General features: G+C 35.6%; 1 protein-coding gene across 1 annotated transcript in view; it reads left to right on the top strand.

Annotated features, from left to right (window-relative positions):
* The window catches only part of LOC132563651 (E3 ubiquitin-protein ligase rnf213-alpha-like), an 82222-nt gene that overhangs the window by 11745 nt on the left and 52639 nt on the right, over positions 1-17838 (top strand). The window contains exons 6-11 of the mRNA XM_060228390.1: positions 725-920; positions 6707-6711; positions 7008-7287; positions 9850-9951; positions 13200-13292; positions 13735-13915. Of these exons, the coding sequence (XP_060084373.1) occupies positions 725-920; positions 6707-6711; positions 7008-7287; positions 9850-9951; positions 13200-13292; positions 13735-13915 (857 nt within the window). The remainder of the gene's footprint in view (positions 1-724; positions 921-6706; positions 6712-7007; positions 7288-9849; positions 9952-13199; positions 13293-13734; positions 13916-17838) is intronic.

The following is a 17838-nucleotide window of genomic DNA, read 5'->3' as shown; positions in this document are numbered from 1 at the left end:
ATGTGGGATATTGTTTGGGGTCAAAAGGTCAGCTTCAAAGATCACTGTTGCTAAAAATTGATTTTTGCTTTTCAGATGATAGCTTGAGTTAGGAATGACCAATTAGGTTGAAACTTGATACAATAGTAGTTTAGTAGGAGACCTACTTGAGGATTTTGAGTTCAAATGGTCAACTATGAATGTTGCTGTTGCTAGAAAAAGATTTTTGGTTTCCAGATAATAACTTAAGTTAGGTATGATTGAGTAGGTTGAAACTTGATACAGTGTTAGTTTAGTAGGAGACCCCGTGTGGGATTGTGTTTTTGGTTAAAAGGTAAACTACGAAGGTCATGGTTGCTACAAATAGATTTTTTGTTTCTAAATGATAGCTTGAGTTAGGGATGATGATTAGGTTGAAACTGATAAAATGAAATCTATGTTAGTTTATGATCAGATCGAGGGTCTGATTGTTTTTAAGCTGCTGTCACTAAATCAAGATATCCATAACTTGTTCCAATCATGGTATTTGAAAAGTTTCTTCAATAATGTTAATTATGGCACGGGAGGGGACCTGTGTTGTTTACAACATGAACTGTAAGCTTGTTTTAGTTTTTCTTGATTATTTAAAAATATGTACCTAACGTTGTGTAAATAAAGAATTCAATTTCTGAAAATATCATATTTATTAGATATGTGTAGCCTTTAACATAAGTGTATATCATATTGTTCTTCACTCTATTTGTAGAGAATTCAAAGAACTTCTTCAAATATTGGAATCATTGTTTGAAGTTGACTACCTGTTACCCCGAACTTTGATGACTGTTATCAAACTCTGTGACATGCCTTATGCAGTGAAGTCAGGACTGTTTTCACTGGATTTGTGTATAGCCAAGCTGTATTACTTCATGAAATCAAAATATTTGCAAGAAAAAGAGCGTGAGGTAAGTCTTTGACTCATTGAAGTGTAATCAACATTTAGAATAAAGACCTGTAAAATATGCAGTATATTCAATGAATTACCAAAAAATTACCTGTTTTTCTTTTTAGCTCACTTGGCCTGAAAAGCCATGTGATCTTTTGCCTGATGCATCTTCTGTCGTCCATCTGCTTTCTTTCCAGTTATCATCAGCTTTTCCATTTCAATGACATCTCAATATCATTGTATTCGGCTTTTGGGTTGCTGGGAACAAGCATGACAGAGAATGCAAAAAGAAGTGACCTTGACTCATATTCAAGGTTGCAAGGGCTGAATTTGTTTTAACCTTGACCTCTTCAAAATCACTGTATTCAAAATTGTTTGAATATTTATTCAAAATTGTTTTGTGAATCATCTGTTCGTATATTTGAGATATGCTTTTAATATCAGGTGAGTGATGCAGGTCTTCTTGTCATCATCATCTGTTTTTCTATTGATTCAAAAGAGTAATTACTTTCCACTTTTTTGACAGGGCATATTATGGTAGAGCATATGCCTGTCTGTCCATCAACTTTTTTTCTGAAATTCGTTACTAGTTAAGAATGACAGAGCAGATTTGAACCAAATTTGGACAGAAGCTACTTAGGGCGAAAGGGTTTGGACCCTATATTGGAAATTTTGCAGATTCTTTAAATTCTTTTTTCTCTAAAAAATTACAGGAATCTGTCCAAATTTGGTCTGAAGCATTCTTGGGTGAGGGAACTCAATTTTGTAAAAACAAAAAGTCATATAACTCACTAGAGCAGAAGAGGCTGAGCCCAGTAGGGGAAATAGAGCAAATTCTGTAAAATCCTTCTTCTGTAGGAATATCAGTATTTTGTACCAATTTGGGATCCCTCTGGGATCTCTTGTTGATAATTTGATGTTGTTATTGCTTCAATTTCTAGATACAATGTAACATTGAAACGTTATATCTCTTAATCTGTATACAGGATCTACAGAGCATGTTAGCTGAAATTTCACTCCAAGTGTTGAAGAGAGCTGAAAGAACAAACACCATCGATAGGCAAGATGATGGGTATATACATTTTGTACATGTATTTCACCAATAAAGTGAGAGGTGGGGCACAGATTTTGCATGTAGGTACAAGGGCTGATTGATAAATTGACATTTTGCATTATGTTTCAACATAATTTCCTTCAGTATTTATACACTTTGGCCTGTGATGTTTAAGGTCCTCAGTGCCACTTTCAAAGAAGTCCTTTCCTTGACCATTCAGAAAGTCCTCCACTGCATGTATGATGTCATCGTCTGACCACAAGTGGGTACTGGAAATGATCATTTTCAGTTCTGGAAATCATTGATGGCAGCCATGGCAATGACAGACTGGTGAATAGGGGCATTGTTCTGATGGAACAACACACCTTTACTGAGTTTTCTGCAGCGCTTGTGTTTAATATTTTCCCTTAATTGCTTAAGAAGTGATGCATAATATGTGCCATTGATTGTTTGTACCTTTTGCAGATAATCTGTCATCAGAATACCATCAGTATCCCAGAAAACTGAGGCCATAACCTTTCCAGCTTATGGAACATTCTTTGCCTTCTTTGGTGATGTTGAACCAGGGTTTAGACTGTTGTTTGACCTCTGGGGTGAAATGATGGACCCACATTTCATCCATAGTCACAAACCTCTGCAGAAAGTTAGCAGGATCTTCCTCTAAAAGGTTCAGATAAGCACCTGACAAAGTCCGTCTGGTGTGCTTCTGATAAACTGTCAGAAATCTTGGTACCCACGAGCTTCCTCATTGCAATGTCTTCCATAAGAATGGAATGTATTCTAACCTGTGAAATCTCAACTGTACTGTCTTTATCTCTTTTTGTAAGTCGTCAGTCAGCAATAGCAATATCGCTGACCATTTCTGGGGTTGCAACAGTGACAGGCCTTCCAGGGCGGATGTCATCACCATGGCCCTGCCCACCATGCTTAAATTCCGCCACCCACCTTTTCACTGTAGCATATGAAGAGGCATCATTCCCTAGTGTTGCTACCAGTATGGATATCCTTAGGTGTTGAATATTGAATCAATGCCCTTTCAGCAATTTTGTCCAGTTTGCAAAAGTCACTTGCCTAGTTTACTTAGGAGTGCTACCTGTTTGACATAAACTGACCAAATGACACCAGTCTTCAGGAACAAAGCCTTAAATAGTCAGGGAATAGTAGAGCTGAAAATGACATCCCTGCTTACTTCTTTTATACAAGGCTCACAACTTATCAATATGCCCTCATATTTACCTCCAAACCAATCAGCTCATGAAACTGAGTAAATTAGTTATGTATAGAATGGTGTCCTCTTTATCATGCTCCCCGAAAATTTTCAGGGGGAGCACATAGTTCCTGCCTTGTCTGTCTGTCTGTCCTGCCATCAATCTGTCCTTTCTTTCTTTTTTGTCTGGAGCATAACTTTGCCCACAGTTAAGCAAAGGTCATGAAACTTGGTGTATCATTGATCATTCTAAATTGATGTGCAGTGTACCAAATTCAGGACCTCCAACCACTTAATTACAGAGTTAAAGTTTCGTTTGCAGAGCATCACCTTGCTTGCATTTAAACTAGGTTCATGAAACTTTGTGGATGTATTGATGATATTAAGACAATGTGCAGTGTACCAAAGTTAGGGCTCTTGACCACTAAATTACAGAGTTATTGCCCTTTGACAAAAGATATATCGTTAAGAGCATAGCTTTGCTTGTATTTAATCTAGGAGGGTAAAACTTGGTGTATACATTTATCATACAAAGACAATGTACAATGTATCAATTTTAGGGCTTGTATCTTCCACAGAGTTATTGCCCTTTGTTTTAAACATTCTTTTTCAGAGCTTAAATATGCCCACAGTTAAGCAAGGGTCATGAAACATTCATTGTACTAAGATAATGTGCTGTTAACCAAAGTCAGGGCCCTTGCCTGCTAAATTACAGAGTTATTGCCCCTTGTTAACGATATCTTGTCCAGAGCATAACTTTGTTTTCATCTAAGGTAGGATTATCATACAAAGACAATGTGCAGTACAAATGTTAGGGCCCACAACCCCTTAATAACAAAGTTTTGCTCTTTGTAAAAACTTTGTGTCAGGAGCATTACCTTGCTTGCGTTGAAATCAGGAAATTGAAACATGATTATGCATCAGTTATACAAAAATAAGGTGCAGTGGAGCAAAGACTGGGCCCATGACCCCTCATTTCAGAGTGATTGCCCTTGGTTAAAATTTTGTGTCATGAGCATAGCTTTGCTTATATTTAAACTAAGATCATGAAACTTAGTGTGTACATTGGTCATATGCAGTATACTAAATTCAGGGCGTCAATCCCTTAACTGCATAATTATAGCAATTTGTTAAAAATTTGTGTTCAATAAAGTCGTTTTCTTGGAACATTCATCAGTTTCATTGATACTCTTGTTTTAGTTGAAAAAAAACTTCCCAAGACCGACCCCTTCTAATTCCAAATACTGAAAAGAACGTTTCTCTAAAATGCTTGTACCACATACTGCGGCTATACCTGAGTGAGTGCTTGTACCGAATACTGCAGCTATACCTGAGTGAGTGCTTGCACCAAATACTGCAGCTGTGCCTGAGTGAAGGCTTGTACCGAATACTGCAGCTATACCTGAGTGAGTGCTTGCACTGAATACTGCAGCTGTGCCTGAGTGAGAGCTTGTACCAAATACTGCGGCTATACCTGAGCAAGTGCTTGTACCGAATACTGCGGCTATACCTGAGTGAGTGCTTGTACTGTATACTGAGGCTATACCTGAGTGAGTGCTTGTACTGTATACTGTGGCTATACCTAAGTGAGTGTTTGCACCGAATACTGCAGCTGTGCCTGAGTGAGGGCTTGTACCGAAAACTGCAGCTATACCTGAGTGAGTGTTTGCACCGAATACTGCAGCTGTGCCTGAGTGAAGGCTTGTACTGTATACTGAGGCTATACCTGAATGATCAAGACTCCAACCACAGCCCTTGGTATCAAAGTTTGAATTCTATTCTTCCTTTTAAAGTTTGTCCTTGTATACAATACCTGCCCCAATCAGGAGTATTTTGATTAACATATTTATGATTTGGACCACTGACAAAATGGTCAAAAAATCATACTGAATGAATCAATTGTTTCATCAAAGCAAACTGGTGAAAGTCATTGTGAAAATAGTGACTTTTGTTGAACTAGAAACCCACAGTCACAGTTTTGCATCAAATTTTCATGAGTGAAAAAATATTACATTTCATTGTAACATTTACATAATGAAAACTTCATTACAGTGTTTGTTAGCTCAACTGATCCCTTTTATACTGTTGAAATGAAGGTATTTTGTGCATTTGGTCTGAAAGTTTTAGGGAGTAGAAAAAAATTTTTGTGTAAATGTTGGATCCCTGTCACCTTGGGCTTGAGAAGAGGGAACCCAATAGAGGAAATAAAGTGATAGTGTTAAAATCCTTTTTACTCTGTAGGCATAATTAGATTTTGTATAGATATGGTCTGAATGAGATTTGAGCCCTAGCTGCTGTAGCCTCTTCTTGTCTGGCTGTTGTCTGTCACAACTATTCATAAATGAGTTTTGGTCAGAGGCATCCTTTGCAAAATAAAATCAATTCTGTATCCATGGTGGGTGTCTGCTACCTGGAGCAAAAGGGGCAAGGCCCAATAGAGGAAATAGAGCAGATTATAAAAATCCTTCTCTCTCTTTATGAATCCCAGGAATCTGTCCCAATTTGGTATGAAGCATTCTTGGATGAAGGGAAATCAGTGTTGTATAACCTGTGGGTCTCAATTTTGTATAAATAGATCTCTGCTCCCTGGGATGGGAATGATGGGACCCAATAGGAGTCATAAGCCCATTTGACTTAAAGGATTTTGTCTAAAGTTGGTAGGGACAAGGCAGAAAGGAGAACAATTGTAAATCTTTTAGATTCCTAATCCTTAAGTTAAGATAGAGTAAAACATGGTGAGGGACGCAGGTCCTATGGACTTCTTGTCCCTCTTATTGACAAATGTAAATGTTGATTAAATTAATGTAATGTGCAGAACAGAATCAAATCTATCATAACCACATCTGGACTGGTCTGGACTTTTGTTTGCTTTTACAAACCAAATCCTTCTAAATCCTGGCTAGTTAGGAGGTGCCCCATTGTATATAAAATTCGGTCAATTACCAGCGCCATGGGTATTGTATTTTTAGCTCACCTGTTCTTGGGCAAATCAACTGCAGTTGCTATTGTATCTGTTCATCCTTCTTTGTTTTGTTGATGCTATCAATTTAAAAATATTTTTGTTTGGTGAAAAAGACCAATTTTATGTATTTTGAAACTTTTAGCTCATACTAATAAAAGGGACAGGTGACACATGTAACTTGGTATACAAGAAATTACTGTGTTCCTTTGAAAAAATATGTTCTCTGTTATGAAGATGTACTATGTCATAGCAGTGAGTCAATAGCTTGCCATGATGAATTACTTTGACCAAGATACCCTTGGTCATGATGTTAGGTTAGTAGCCTGCTGAGATAGAGGGCTCTGCTACCTAGTTTGTTCAGGTAAATTGCTTGCTGGTTCAATTGTTGTATACCTTGTTTTCACATATTTCAAGTGTGATTTAATCTTCAAACAACCATCTCTCCATAACCAGAAGACCCTGAATTTATTATTTCACCTGCAACATGTATACCATTAAGAAGAGTTTCAAAGTTTTTTAGATAAACATGATAGATCCAGAATTTTTGTCCCATAAAGTTGTCTCTTATGTTTCCATTTGCAGAGCAGGTGAGCAGTACTGACCATTGAGTCTTTTGTTACTTATAGACTGGGAATACCTTTAAGAATAAGAGTAGTTTATCGATGCCTTTTATGTTTCTAATAATTAACTTACTCCATTTAATAATATTTATTTGATACTAAGTATTCTTGAGACAACAATATAAACTTAATGGAGTGCACTGTACTTGTAGACATCATTTTAATGTCTTACCAGTTATTTGTTGTCCTTGTATTGATACATGTTGCAGTAACATTTATTGTTGTTAATTGATATTTAATGGACAGTGCTTTTTATATTGCAGACAACAAATCTTGCATGACATGTACCGCCTGTATACAATAAGCTACGATTTGCTGAAACTTTCAATGGATAAGCGATACCTAATTACAAGTGTCTGTGTAGCCAAAATTGTACTGCAAGCTCTGGCTGTATTCGAGGAAAGCAAAGACATGGGAAAGGAAGATCAAACAAGGAAAAATGACTCCCTGGTTGTGTATGACAATTTCAGGAAAGACATTGTATGCTTTCTTCGCAGTCAGTGTCCAATGCATGACAAATACAAATGTTACAACAGCTTAAAAGTAAGTATGAAAATATAGATTTGGACATCTGTTATTTGGTCAAGGTATGGAGCATCAAATGTTGCCCATGTCCATCGGCCATTTCCCTGTCCCCCTCCCCTACCCCTGTGCTGACTTATTCACAAGACCACCAAAGGGCTAAACAAACCCTATCATGGTATTTCTCCAGTCTGCATGAAATGAGGCAGATAAGATCTGCAGACAGCCCATTATCATGAGCAAAATCTAATTATCTGTATCTCTCCAAGCTCACCTTTGGGTGTCCTTCCAATTGTTCAGATTGTCAACCTTTTAGGTACTACTCTCTGCTTGATTTTATTAATTAAGCACCAGATGGAATACATAATTCACTGCCTGGATGACTTTCTGACAATTGTTGCACCACGTTTGTTAGCTGAACGAACAATGGCCATTCTGTTAAAAGTTTTTTTTTTTAAAACGAAATTGAATATCCCTGTATCTCCCCACAAAACTGTATGTCCATGTGAAAGTTTAGAAATTCTAGGAATTACCCTGAATACTAATAAAATGGAAGCATGTCTACAGGCAAATAAACAACAGAGGATTGATCAGACAATCAAATCTTTCGTTAGAGAAAAACAGTAACAAAACATGAACTTTTAAGCCTCTTAGGTCACATGAGCTTTGCTAGCTGGGTGATCATTCAAGGACACTTCTTCAATTCATATCTCTTAAAGCTTGCTGCCTCAGCCAAAAAGTTTCATCATCACATACATCTTACCCAGGCCTGCCAGCAAGACTTGTTTAGGTGGTTTTCCTTCATGGATCATTGGAACGGAAACTCTGTCTTCTTGCAGGAGACGACATCCTTAGCTCACAATAGTAATATTTACCGCTGGCAACATTGGATTCGGTGCCAATTCCACTACATGGCCTCGTTAGCAGAAAAAACCCAAAATCCAATTCTAGATTACAACAATGTGCCTCTATATTAGGACCAACATTGCATGTGACATTCAGGTAGCAGCTAACAGTAACAACATGACATTGTGTCTTAAAGCATCCAAACCTGACATGTTCGACATGGGGTCACCATTAACCTGTATCATACACATCAGCAAGTACTTGCAGTAGCTGCAGGCATCAGGATGCTTACGGAAAGATACATGAAAGATTGTTTTCCTTTGGAACCTCTGTTTGCCACTCATTCTGTAGCCTTACCTCACTAGATGTTCATTGACAACTTAAGACAGACCTTGATCCGATCAGGACTAAATCATTCATTTTCCACAGGTCATTCTTTTAGAATAGGAGCTGTGACTACAGCAGCACAGTCAGATGTCCCAAACCATCTCATCAAGATGCTTGGACGTTGGCAATCAGATAGCTACTTTGATGTATCATTACCTCTTATCACTTTCTCCAAAAAGCTCTGGTAGCAAAGTGCAAGATCTCACCTGATATTTAATAGCACTATGACTTCATTGGTGTTATGTGAGTATGGAAACTTATGTACTCACTACAGGGCGAGTATACCTGTAATGAGTACTATATATCTCGTGCAGTGATATGCATGTCTGTCAAGGGTTACTCTGGATCTACGTATACCCGGTCAGGGCGAGTATATCTGTAATGAGAACCACACACGTCAGATTAATGTACGTAGTGACATTCTATTAAATTTGTCAATTTCCCAGGAATTGTGTGTGTGTCTGTTTAAGGCAAGTATATCTAAATGGTACAACTGTGGCTTTAACTCCTTCCTAACATATAATGGAGCTTACAGAACACACACTGTAATAACAGTCACTAGGTCGGCCAGTTTCCGATAGATTACAAATGGACCTACATCACATGATGCTGAGCCAAATATTTAACTAAATCCTGACATTCAACATGTGTACCTACACAGAGGTAGCATACTAAAATTTATATCATACTGTATAAAAATGTCATAATTTTCGGGATGGCACTGGGGATGATATTTCTAATACTCCCTTTCCCTTTATGGGGTCCTCATATCATCACATGCTTACTAATCATAAATCTCATACTCATTTGGGCTTGTGGCTGTAAACTAGCACTATGTAATAACATATAACATGTATTGTTAATGATGCTAGTCTGCTGCTATATACCCCAAATCGGTCAATCCAACTCTAGAACCTATTGTCAGCTGACTGTATATATCAACTACGGCTCAGGGTAAGAAAGTTAGTCAAGCCTCAGTCCCAAGTGATGTAACTCACAACCCTCACTGACTCCTGGACATTTGAATAACCAAGCTAAAGTATCCATCCCCATCAGTTGTACACAATAAATTTTTGAACTGATTGTAAAAACAAAATGGTCAGCAGATGGCCTGAGAAGTCCTTGATGCACATTTTTCTATTTATCAAATTACATAGACTTCCCTTAGTCCCTGGTTATACATTGTCCATTAATATAGGATTGATTTGTATAACAAAATTAATGGCTGACAGTTGATAGGTTTGGGATCTCTTCTCTATTGTGTCATCAAACAACTTCTTTCTGTATACATCTGAAGTAAACATCATCTATAACATTGTAAATACTTGGTTACTACTGTTTTAATTTCAGGTTTGGAATCAGATGTTGGATGTTGAAATACCATCCAAAATGATACTTGAATCATTCAAGGGGGGAGTGGTAGAAGAAGTGGAGAAGATTCTTACAACCAAGGTATATATGTATATCTTAAGTTTAAGTATATCAAATTATAGTATATGAGACTGTATATTACAATTCGTAGTGATTTTGTCAATGTAAAAATATATACCTAAATGACTTCTACGTAAACTAAAATGGCAAACTAGCTGTCACTTTCTGTATCAAGAAACTGACTACTAAAATATCCAAAGTATTTAGGCTCAAAAGACATCAAAACGATAAAAAAAAACCAAGTACAAATGTAACTTTACACAGCTGTGAAATTATAACAGAGCACATTTATTGTAGAATACCTGATTTACCACAAAATCCTTATCACCACAACAAGAGATTACTAAGTTAGTCAACATTGTCAACTAGACATCAATCTGACAGTCCACTCACAGAATTCCTCTACAACAAAATGGTTGTGTGATCTTTGTTACTTACTGTCAGAAGTGACTTTGCATTTATAAGTTCCATAGTTAGTCTCTTATGAAAATCACACTAGTTCACTTCATGACAGTGAAAAGTTAAGACACTAGACACTTCACATCCTGAAATATGATGAGTGTCTCATCACTTCTTAATAAACTTGCTGATGTCAGTATTTGCTTAAGCAGGAAATTTATATGCAATTTTTGTTTAAGATAATGAAAATTATGTATGAATGCAAATATAAGCATTAATGGGTGACATATTTATCTGTTGCCCAAATTGTATTCATATTGACTATATACTACCATCTGTGTACTGCTTAAATATCTGATGTGTTTAACCACAGACCTATATGCTTTTCTGACTATGGTACCATAAAAGAAGAGACAGTTAAAAATCTTCAAACTGTTCATATTTGGGAAACTTTAAAGAAATACACATCACTTATGCATGAATACAAGTAAGAAAGTTTCATATTTATCCATAGGTCTGAAACTTTAGCATGCAGGTAGGGATACTCCACTGAATATATGTTACACAGGCTGAATTTGACAGATATCTCAAGCTTTATTGACTTTGAATAAGATCCTTTGTTTTGTATATATATGGGTAACAATAAGTGCCACTTTGATTCAACAGGCTTCAAATTATTTACAGCTAAGGTTTCTCTAATGAACATGAATTGAAGATACTAAATTTGAATTACGTCATCATAAGCTTCCTTGCAGCATATGTAGGACATTTTTAGGTCACCTGAGACAAAGTCTCAAAGTGACCTATTGCGATCTCCTGTTGTCCAGCATCATCCAGCATCCGTCATGCATCCATAAACTTTTCAAATTTAGACTTCTTCTGGAAAAGGATTTCAATTAAATTTAGCAGGAGCCTGCCATGGCTGAATGGGCCAGAGGAGCGGGATATAAAAGGGTCAAATTGACAGAAATTTGATAGCATTATTTCAATACCCAAATACAACTTAATAGAAGAAATTAATTTCTAAACACCTGTCTTAAAATCAACAACACTGTCACGGTAACAAACTACTTACATTTCAGCAAATTCCAACTCAGAACTCTTTCACTACCTGACCACGTCTAAACACTGAAAATTTCACTTTCTGTAAACTAGTTTTCGGTGCGTAGACACAGATTAGAGACTGCCCAAATAGTTATCTCCAACACAAAGCTGAAATATTATTCTGAAAATTTTCCACTTCAACATGCCAGGACTAATTTCAGCAAGGATTTATTATTTTATAATGGGGTAATTCTATGAACAAAAATGTCACCCATGGCAACACCGAGAAACTGTACTGCTACCAATAGTATATGTGAGCTTTCGGTCAGCCATGTTCAGTTTTGAGGGCCTATGGCAGTAAACTGGCACTCTTTAATAACGGATAACAGGTATTATTAAGTATGCCAGTCTTCTGCGATACACCCCAAATCGGTCATGTTACATGTCAAACATCCTCTCAGATATGATGAAATAACCTAAGAATCCATTCTCGGATGCCAATGTTTTGTAATCGTCATGTGAATCAAAAATTCAAGAATGAATAATAGGCCATACCCTCTTGCAATTTTATGGCTACAGAAGTCCAAACATGCATGCATGTATTGAAAAATCATGATTTTAAAATTAACAGATTTGGTGACTTATTTCTGATTTTAACTAACTAGCAAGTTGTAGACCGAAAGATGATAAGTAACTTTCTTCAAATAGGTTTTGTTATAAAAAGAAGTTTACTGAAAAATATGACTGAAAAGGTTCCCATATCAACACAGATAGCCATCATTTTCACACCATTATTTTTTTTGATGTTTTTGTCATCAAAATGTAGTTCCCATTCAAATGGTGATTTTATGTAAAACGGGTAATTATGGGTCCCTCTAAGCTAACCCAAGCATCTCTGTGATTTAGTGATATTTACTGCAATTTTTTTTTTCCTGAATGATGATTTTACATTCTGTTTATCACTTATAATAATGATTGTTATCTACTAAGTGTTACAAAGTTTATAACATTGATATCCATGTTGATATCACTGGTGGAACATTGTGTTTCTCTAGCCTTATTTAATATACCAATTTTATAAAATTGACTTTGTTTACTAAATTCTCCGCCCTTCTCCCTAGACTTCATCTTGTATATTAGCACACAGTCAATCCAAAACACCAAGGGGTGAAAGTTAAACTCCAAAACTGGATATGTGTAGCTCGTTATATAAAATGAAAATCTTATATCTGATGATGAGTTTTTGAAATGTTTGATCTTAGAAAGTAGATGTAAAGCAAAAAATCAAGATATTTCTGCACCACTTTTCCCAGTATGGCATCAGAATATGTATAACAGGAAATGATTTATTTTCACATATTGTTCTAATTTTTTACCTAAAAAACAAACATTCCCTATTCTTTTCGTGGCAACATCTTTAAAATAGATTTTGTTTTTCCATTATAAGATAAGGTATGATACTTGGATGTTGCTTTAAGGAGCTTTTAAGTGCATAGCAACCACACCTTAATCCTTCATTCAGCTTATCCTAGTATTGAACTTTTTTGTATAAGACTACCAAAGCCCAAGATATTATGTCCAAATTAATTTCATATTGAATTATGTCCTACTTTCGGTCAAACCATCTGAGGAGTGCATCCTTAAGTATGTTTTATATCTGATTTGTTAATTAATTGTATCAACCTAGGATCAGTATCTGTTGTTCTGTATATACATGTTTACAAGCTTTTAAGTTGTGCTTGATATGAAAACAAAAATTGTTTTCCTTTTACTGTGAATATTCTTTACACAAAACATAATCAATGTTTATCTGTTTTGGATTGCAGAGATCACTAAATGATGTCGTTGAGGTTTACGTTGAACATGTTGATGAGTTTGGAAGTCACATTCAAGATATTCTGAGTAAAATAGCATTTGAGGTACAAATTATCTTCAATGCAGATCCCATATCCCAGTGTATACACTGATTCTTTTGTAAACATTTTATGGCAGTCACTATTAGATTGATTTATCATAATGTTTTTGCATTATCATGGACAAATTTTCAAGGGTCTGAAGAATCTGTCCCTTGAAGCACTTATTGAATGTGTTGTTCATCTACAGTAAAATAACCAACAAGCTGCAATCATCAAAACTGAAGAATTAATCCACTGAAAATTGATGGTCTTGCAAAAATATATTGTTGGATAATTTGAAATATAAATTTCAATAGGTGTTAAATTTATAAATAAATACAACTTTTTGAATATTTGTTGAATCATTAGAGAGGTTACAAGTTTTGTCTGTAGTAGACAATTAACCACACACCTGTACAGAGTGTTAAATGAACACTATTAGCTAATCCCTTGTATACCATTTCAGGCATTGATGAAAGGATATGTAAACATCAGGTATAGCTCTCACTCAGGAAAGGAGGAGAAGGCTAGATATGCAAGACTTTTGTCTGATGTATTTGAGAAACATTGGAAAGGGTTGACAGAAGAAGAGATGTTTCATGAAGCTCTGAAATGGACTCCATTTGAACATTTCATGGACATGTTTTGTAAGTTCAGTATCTAACTCGGCAGTTGCCATATCTGGTCATAGTATCACCAATTCTCTAGATACAGATAACTGTATTTGTTTGGCTCAGGAGGCACACATCAGTATGAATTGATACTATTGTATGATGTCCTAGCCTAGGTCATTATTAATTATCTTTCTTTTTTTTCATTTTGTTACGTTTTCAGTTTATAACTTTTTTAAAAGCAACTGCAAAAATCTGTTTGGCTTGGAGACACCATGGATATGTAGTAAGGCATATTTTGTAAAATAACAACAATTCACCTTTGTGAAAGTCATTTTTAACAATTCGGTCTTCTGAAGCTCAAAAGACCTAAAATTTTTGTACTTGGTCATGAGTATAATGGTATGGAATGCAAAAGAATTTGTGAAAAACAATTGAAATATTGACACAAAGCTATGTATTAAAAAAAAGAACAAGTCAAGTCATGAAATTTAGACAAATAAATTAGTCAACAAAGTATCTGTCACTTGGTGTCATTGACAGTAGCAAAGTCAGAAACAAATATTATCATGACATATACCAATACATATATAGGTAAGTGTAGTCAAATAAGCCCTAAACCAGAATCATTTTTTATACAGAAATGACACATTCTACCGTATTTTACCGGGTATAAGCGCAGGGGCTAGCGCACTGAAAATGAACAAAAGTCGGGTATGGGTTTATTCCTGGATAATGCCCTATGTCAAAGGGAAGATAATGACCACCATATTTGATTATGATAAGGATAATCTCCATCTCAATATGTATAATTGAAATGTTTTTTAAAAACTAATGCAATACAGTGAAACCCACTTAATATCGCGTTCCATTTCTCAGGGGGAAATGTGAAAATAAGGGAAACATCAACAATGCACACATTTTTTCTGGATGTCTAAACCTGGAAATAAATTTTGTGATGTGCCAAACTGATTTGTTTCCGACAGAAATTGTTTAAAGACAAGAAATTTGATATTTGAATTGTTTTTCTCATAAAAAACACTGATTTTCCTTGACTTTTGTTTGTTAATTCTTTGAAATATCTGAACTACTATTAGAAATTATTGTGAATGATCATGACATGATTCATGCCATACTCGATTAGCACATTGGCTGTAAAATTAGTGGTTATTTTCAATGGCCAATTAAGTGTCGTGAAACACAGCATAGAGAAAACCTCATTTCAGAACATTTTACTGTCGCTAATGCTCACGGTAATGCAAGCTATAAATGATTTAAAGAAATGTTATAATGGTAAGATTCTGATATTATGAACCAATGGGTTTTCAATTTTCATTCCATACGATTCATTTTTTCCCATAAATGGATTTCACGAAACAAATTGATTATTTTAGCATTTTAAGCGTTTTATGGGAAATGTGTTCACATGAATTTAAAGATGTCAACTTTTGTAATGAAGCTATTGACATGCTGAGGTTTGGTGTTGTAATTTAATAATTTATCTTTAATTATGGTTGATAGTTGATTATTTTCTTAGATATCTGTCTTTTGCAAAATAATCTTTTTTGTTTTGAAATGATACCAGTTACCTACTAAAGACTTATTTTCAAGAAGTTTGGCAGTACGTTGGACATGTCAGAAAACTTATCGGCATGGCACCCACTCCAACAATGGGTGCAGCGTGACAATTTCCAAGTGACAAAGGTTTAAAACACATATCGAGTTTCTGGTTGACAACATATTTGTCGGATTTGGTGGTAAGATCATCCAACAGGCTATTAGCATATATATGGGAACCAAATGCGCCCCTCTGTTGGCTGACTTGTCTTTGTTTTCATACCAGGCCGAATATATTGAAGAGCAAAACAGGTCACAAAGACCCTGCAAAGTTGTTTAATTTCACCTTCAGATATATTGATGACATTTTGTCATTAAATAACAAGAAAATTATTGACTACGTCCATCATATATATCCACCAGATCTGGAAATCAAAGATACGACAGACGCCTCTACATCAGCTGCTTATCTTTTTTTCCCCAAAAAATTAAACCAACATGGATAGTTTTTCACCAAGCTGTATGATAAACGTGATGATTTCAATTTTCTTACTGTGAATTTTCCATTTCTGGATAGCAATATTCCTGCATCTCCAACATATGGTATTTACATGTCACAGTTGATTTGATATTCAAAGACCTGTTCCCATTATCATGATTTCCATGCAAAAAAGTTGTCAACTGACTGACAAACTCATAACACAAGGGTTCAAAAGATGCAGGTTGATGATAAATATGGGAAAGCTTTATGATCACCATAGTGATCTCATTAAGAATATTCTGTTTCTTTGTGCCACGTGAAGCTGGACGTGGGGGTATTTTCTTGGTGGTTTTATTAACACTTGGAATGCACTAGCCAGTTAAAAAAAACAAATGCACTAGGCTTCCTTTGAGCTAGCTGGACCTTACAGGTAAGCAGGTCAATCTTATTGTTTGGGAGTTGCAAGGTGTGAAAAGTTGGCCAATAGGGCCAATATGTGTCCAGGTGTGATATATAACTCCTCAGGCATGAATCCATAGTTCCTGTCGTCACTTACCTTTGATTTACCTGTGTTTTTTGGGGGATAATCGGCAAAATGAAGTGAAAATAAGTGACATTATCAGATGTTGGATTACATAGAATATCTTAGGAAAAAAAACATGTTTCAAGAAAATGTGATATTAACCAGAGAGTGACATTAACAGATGTGACATTAAGTGGTTTCCACTGTATATCGTTATTTCCATTAAAATATTGACAAGTGTATTATGTACGACAAGTATTGTTACTTGATTTAGGAGTTAAGGAAAATGTGTTGTGTCCAGACTTCAACCACAACATCATTTGTTGAGACAAATATTGATATATATGTATCAACTTTTCTATAGTTTTATTTCTCAAGTTAATAAGAAGATTTGATTCGATGAGAAGGCTACAGAATGATTAGGCCTACATGCTGCCTAAAATGATGCTGTGGGTTAACAAAATCAAAAACGAAAATTAACTTGTCTGAATTTTTTTATTAGGTCTAATTAAATGAGATAACAGTGAAAGAAAGACGTTGTTTTTTTCTCAGTTTTAGCTCACCTGGCTCAAAGGTCACTGGGGTCAGATTTCATAAGAAACTTTAAATGACTTCTTTTGATGAACTAAAAGGCCCAGAGGCATGAAATTTGGCTGGTATGTTTCTTGGGTGAAGCCCAACAAAGTTGTGAAAAGAAACAACCTTGATATGTATTCAAGGTCACATTGGTCAGATTTCTTAAAATATTTAAATGACTTCTTCTTATGAACTAAAAGTCCTAGAGGCATGATATCTGGCTGATAGGTTCCTAGGATGACTCCCAACAAAACTGGTGAAGACAAATGACCTTAACTTATATTCAAGGTCAAAAGGGATCATATTTGTTAAAACTTTTAAATGACTTCACATGAACTAAAAGGCCTGGAGACACAATATTTGGCTGGTATGTTCCTAGGAAGAAGCCTGACAAAGTTTGCTAAAAAAATTACCTTGGCCTATATTCAAGTTACAGGTGTCAGATTTGTTAAAACCTTTAAATGACTTCTCCCCATGAACTAAGAGGCCTAGATCCAAGATATTTGGCTGGTATGTTCTTAGGACGAAGTCCAAAAAAGAAGTGAGCACTACAGGCCCATTGGGCCTCTTGTTTAAACAAAATGATTATCGTTACTCTGTAATTTTCACTTTTTTCATGCTAGACCAGACATTTTAAAAGTGGGATGGGTTTTTTCCTGAATGTGGGCACGGAAAATATGAAAAGTAGGGGACTGGATTATTCCTAGGCATGGGCCTATACCTGGTAAAATACGGTATCCTAAAGGTCCAAGGGCTAATTTTGTTCCAGTTACTTTGCTAAATATCAGAATATCTTATTTACATGTGTTACTTTGTTTACAG

This window comes from Ylistrum balloti, unplaced genomic scaffold, assembly GCF_031769215.1.
Source record: "Ylistrum balloti isolate Yb309-2 unplaced genomic scaffold, AGI_CSIRO_Ybal_v1 Utg371810, whole genome shotgun sequence".
NCBI lineage: Eukaryota > Metazoa > Mollusca > Bivalvia > Pectinida > Pectinidae > Ylistrum > Ylistrum balloti.
This window is presented reverse-complemented; position numbering and strand designations above follow the sequence as displayed.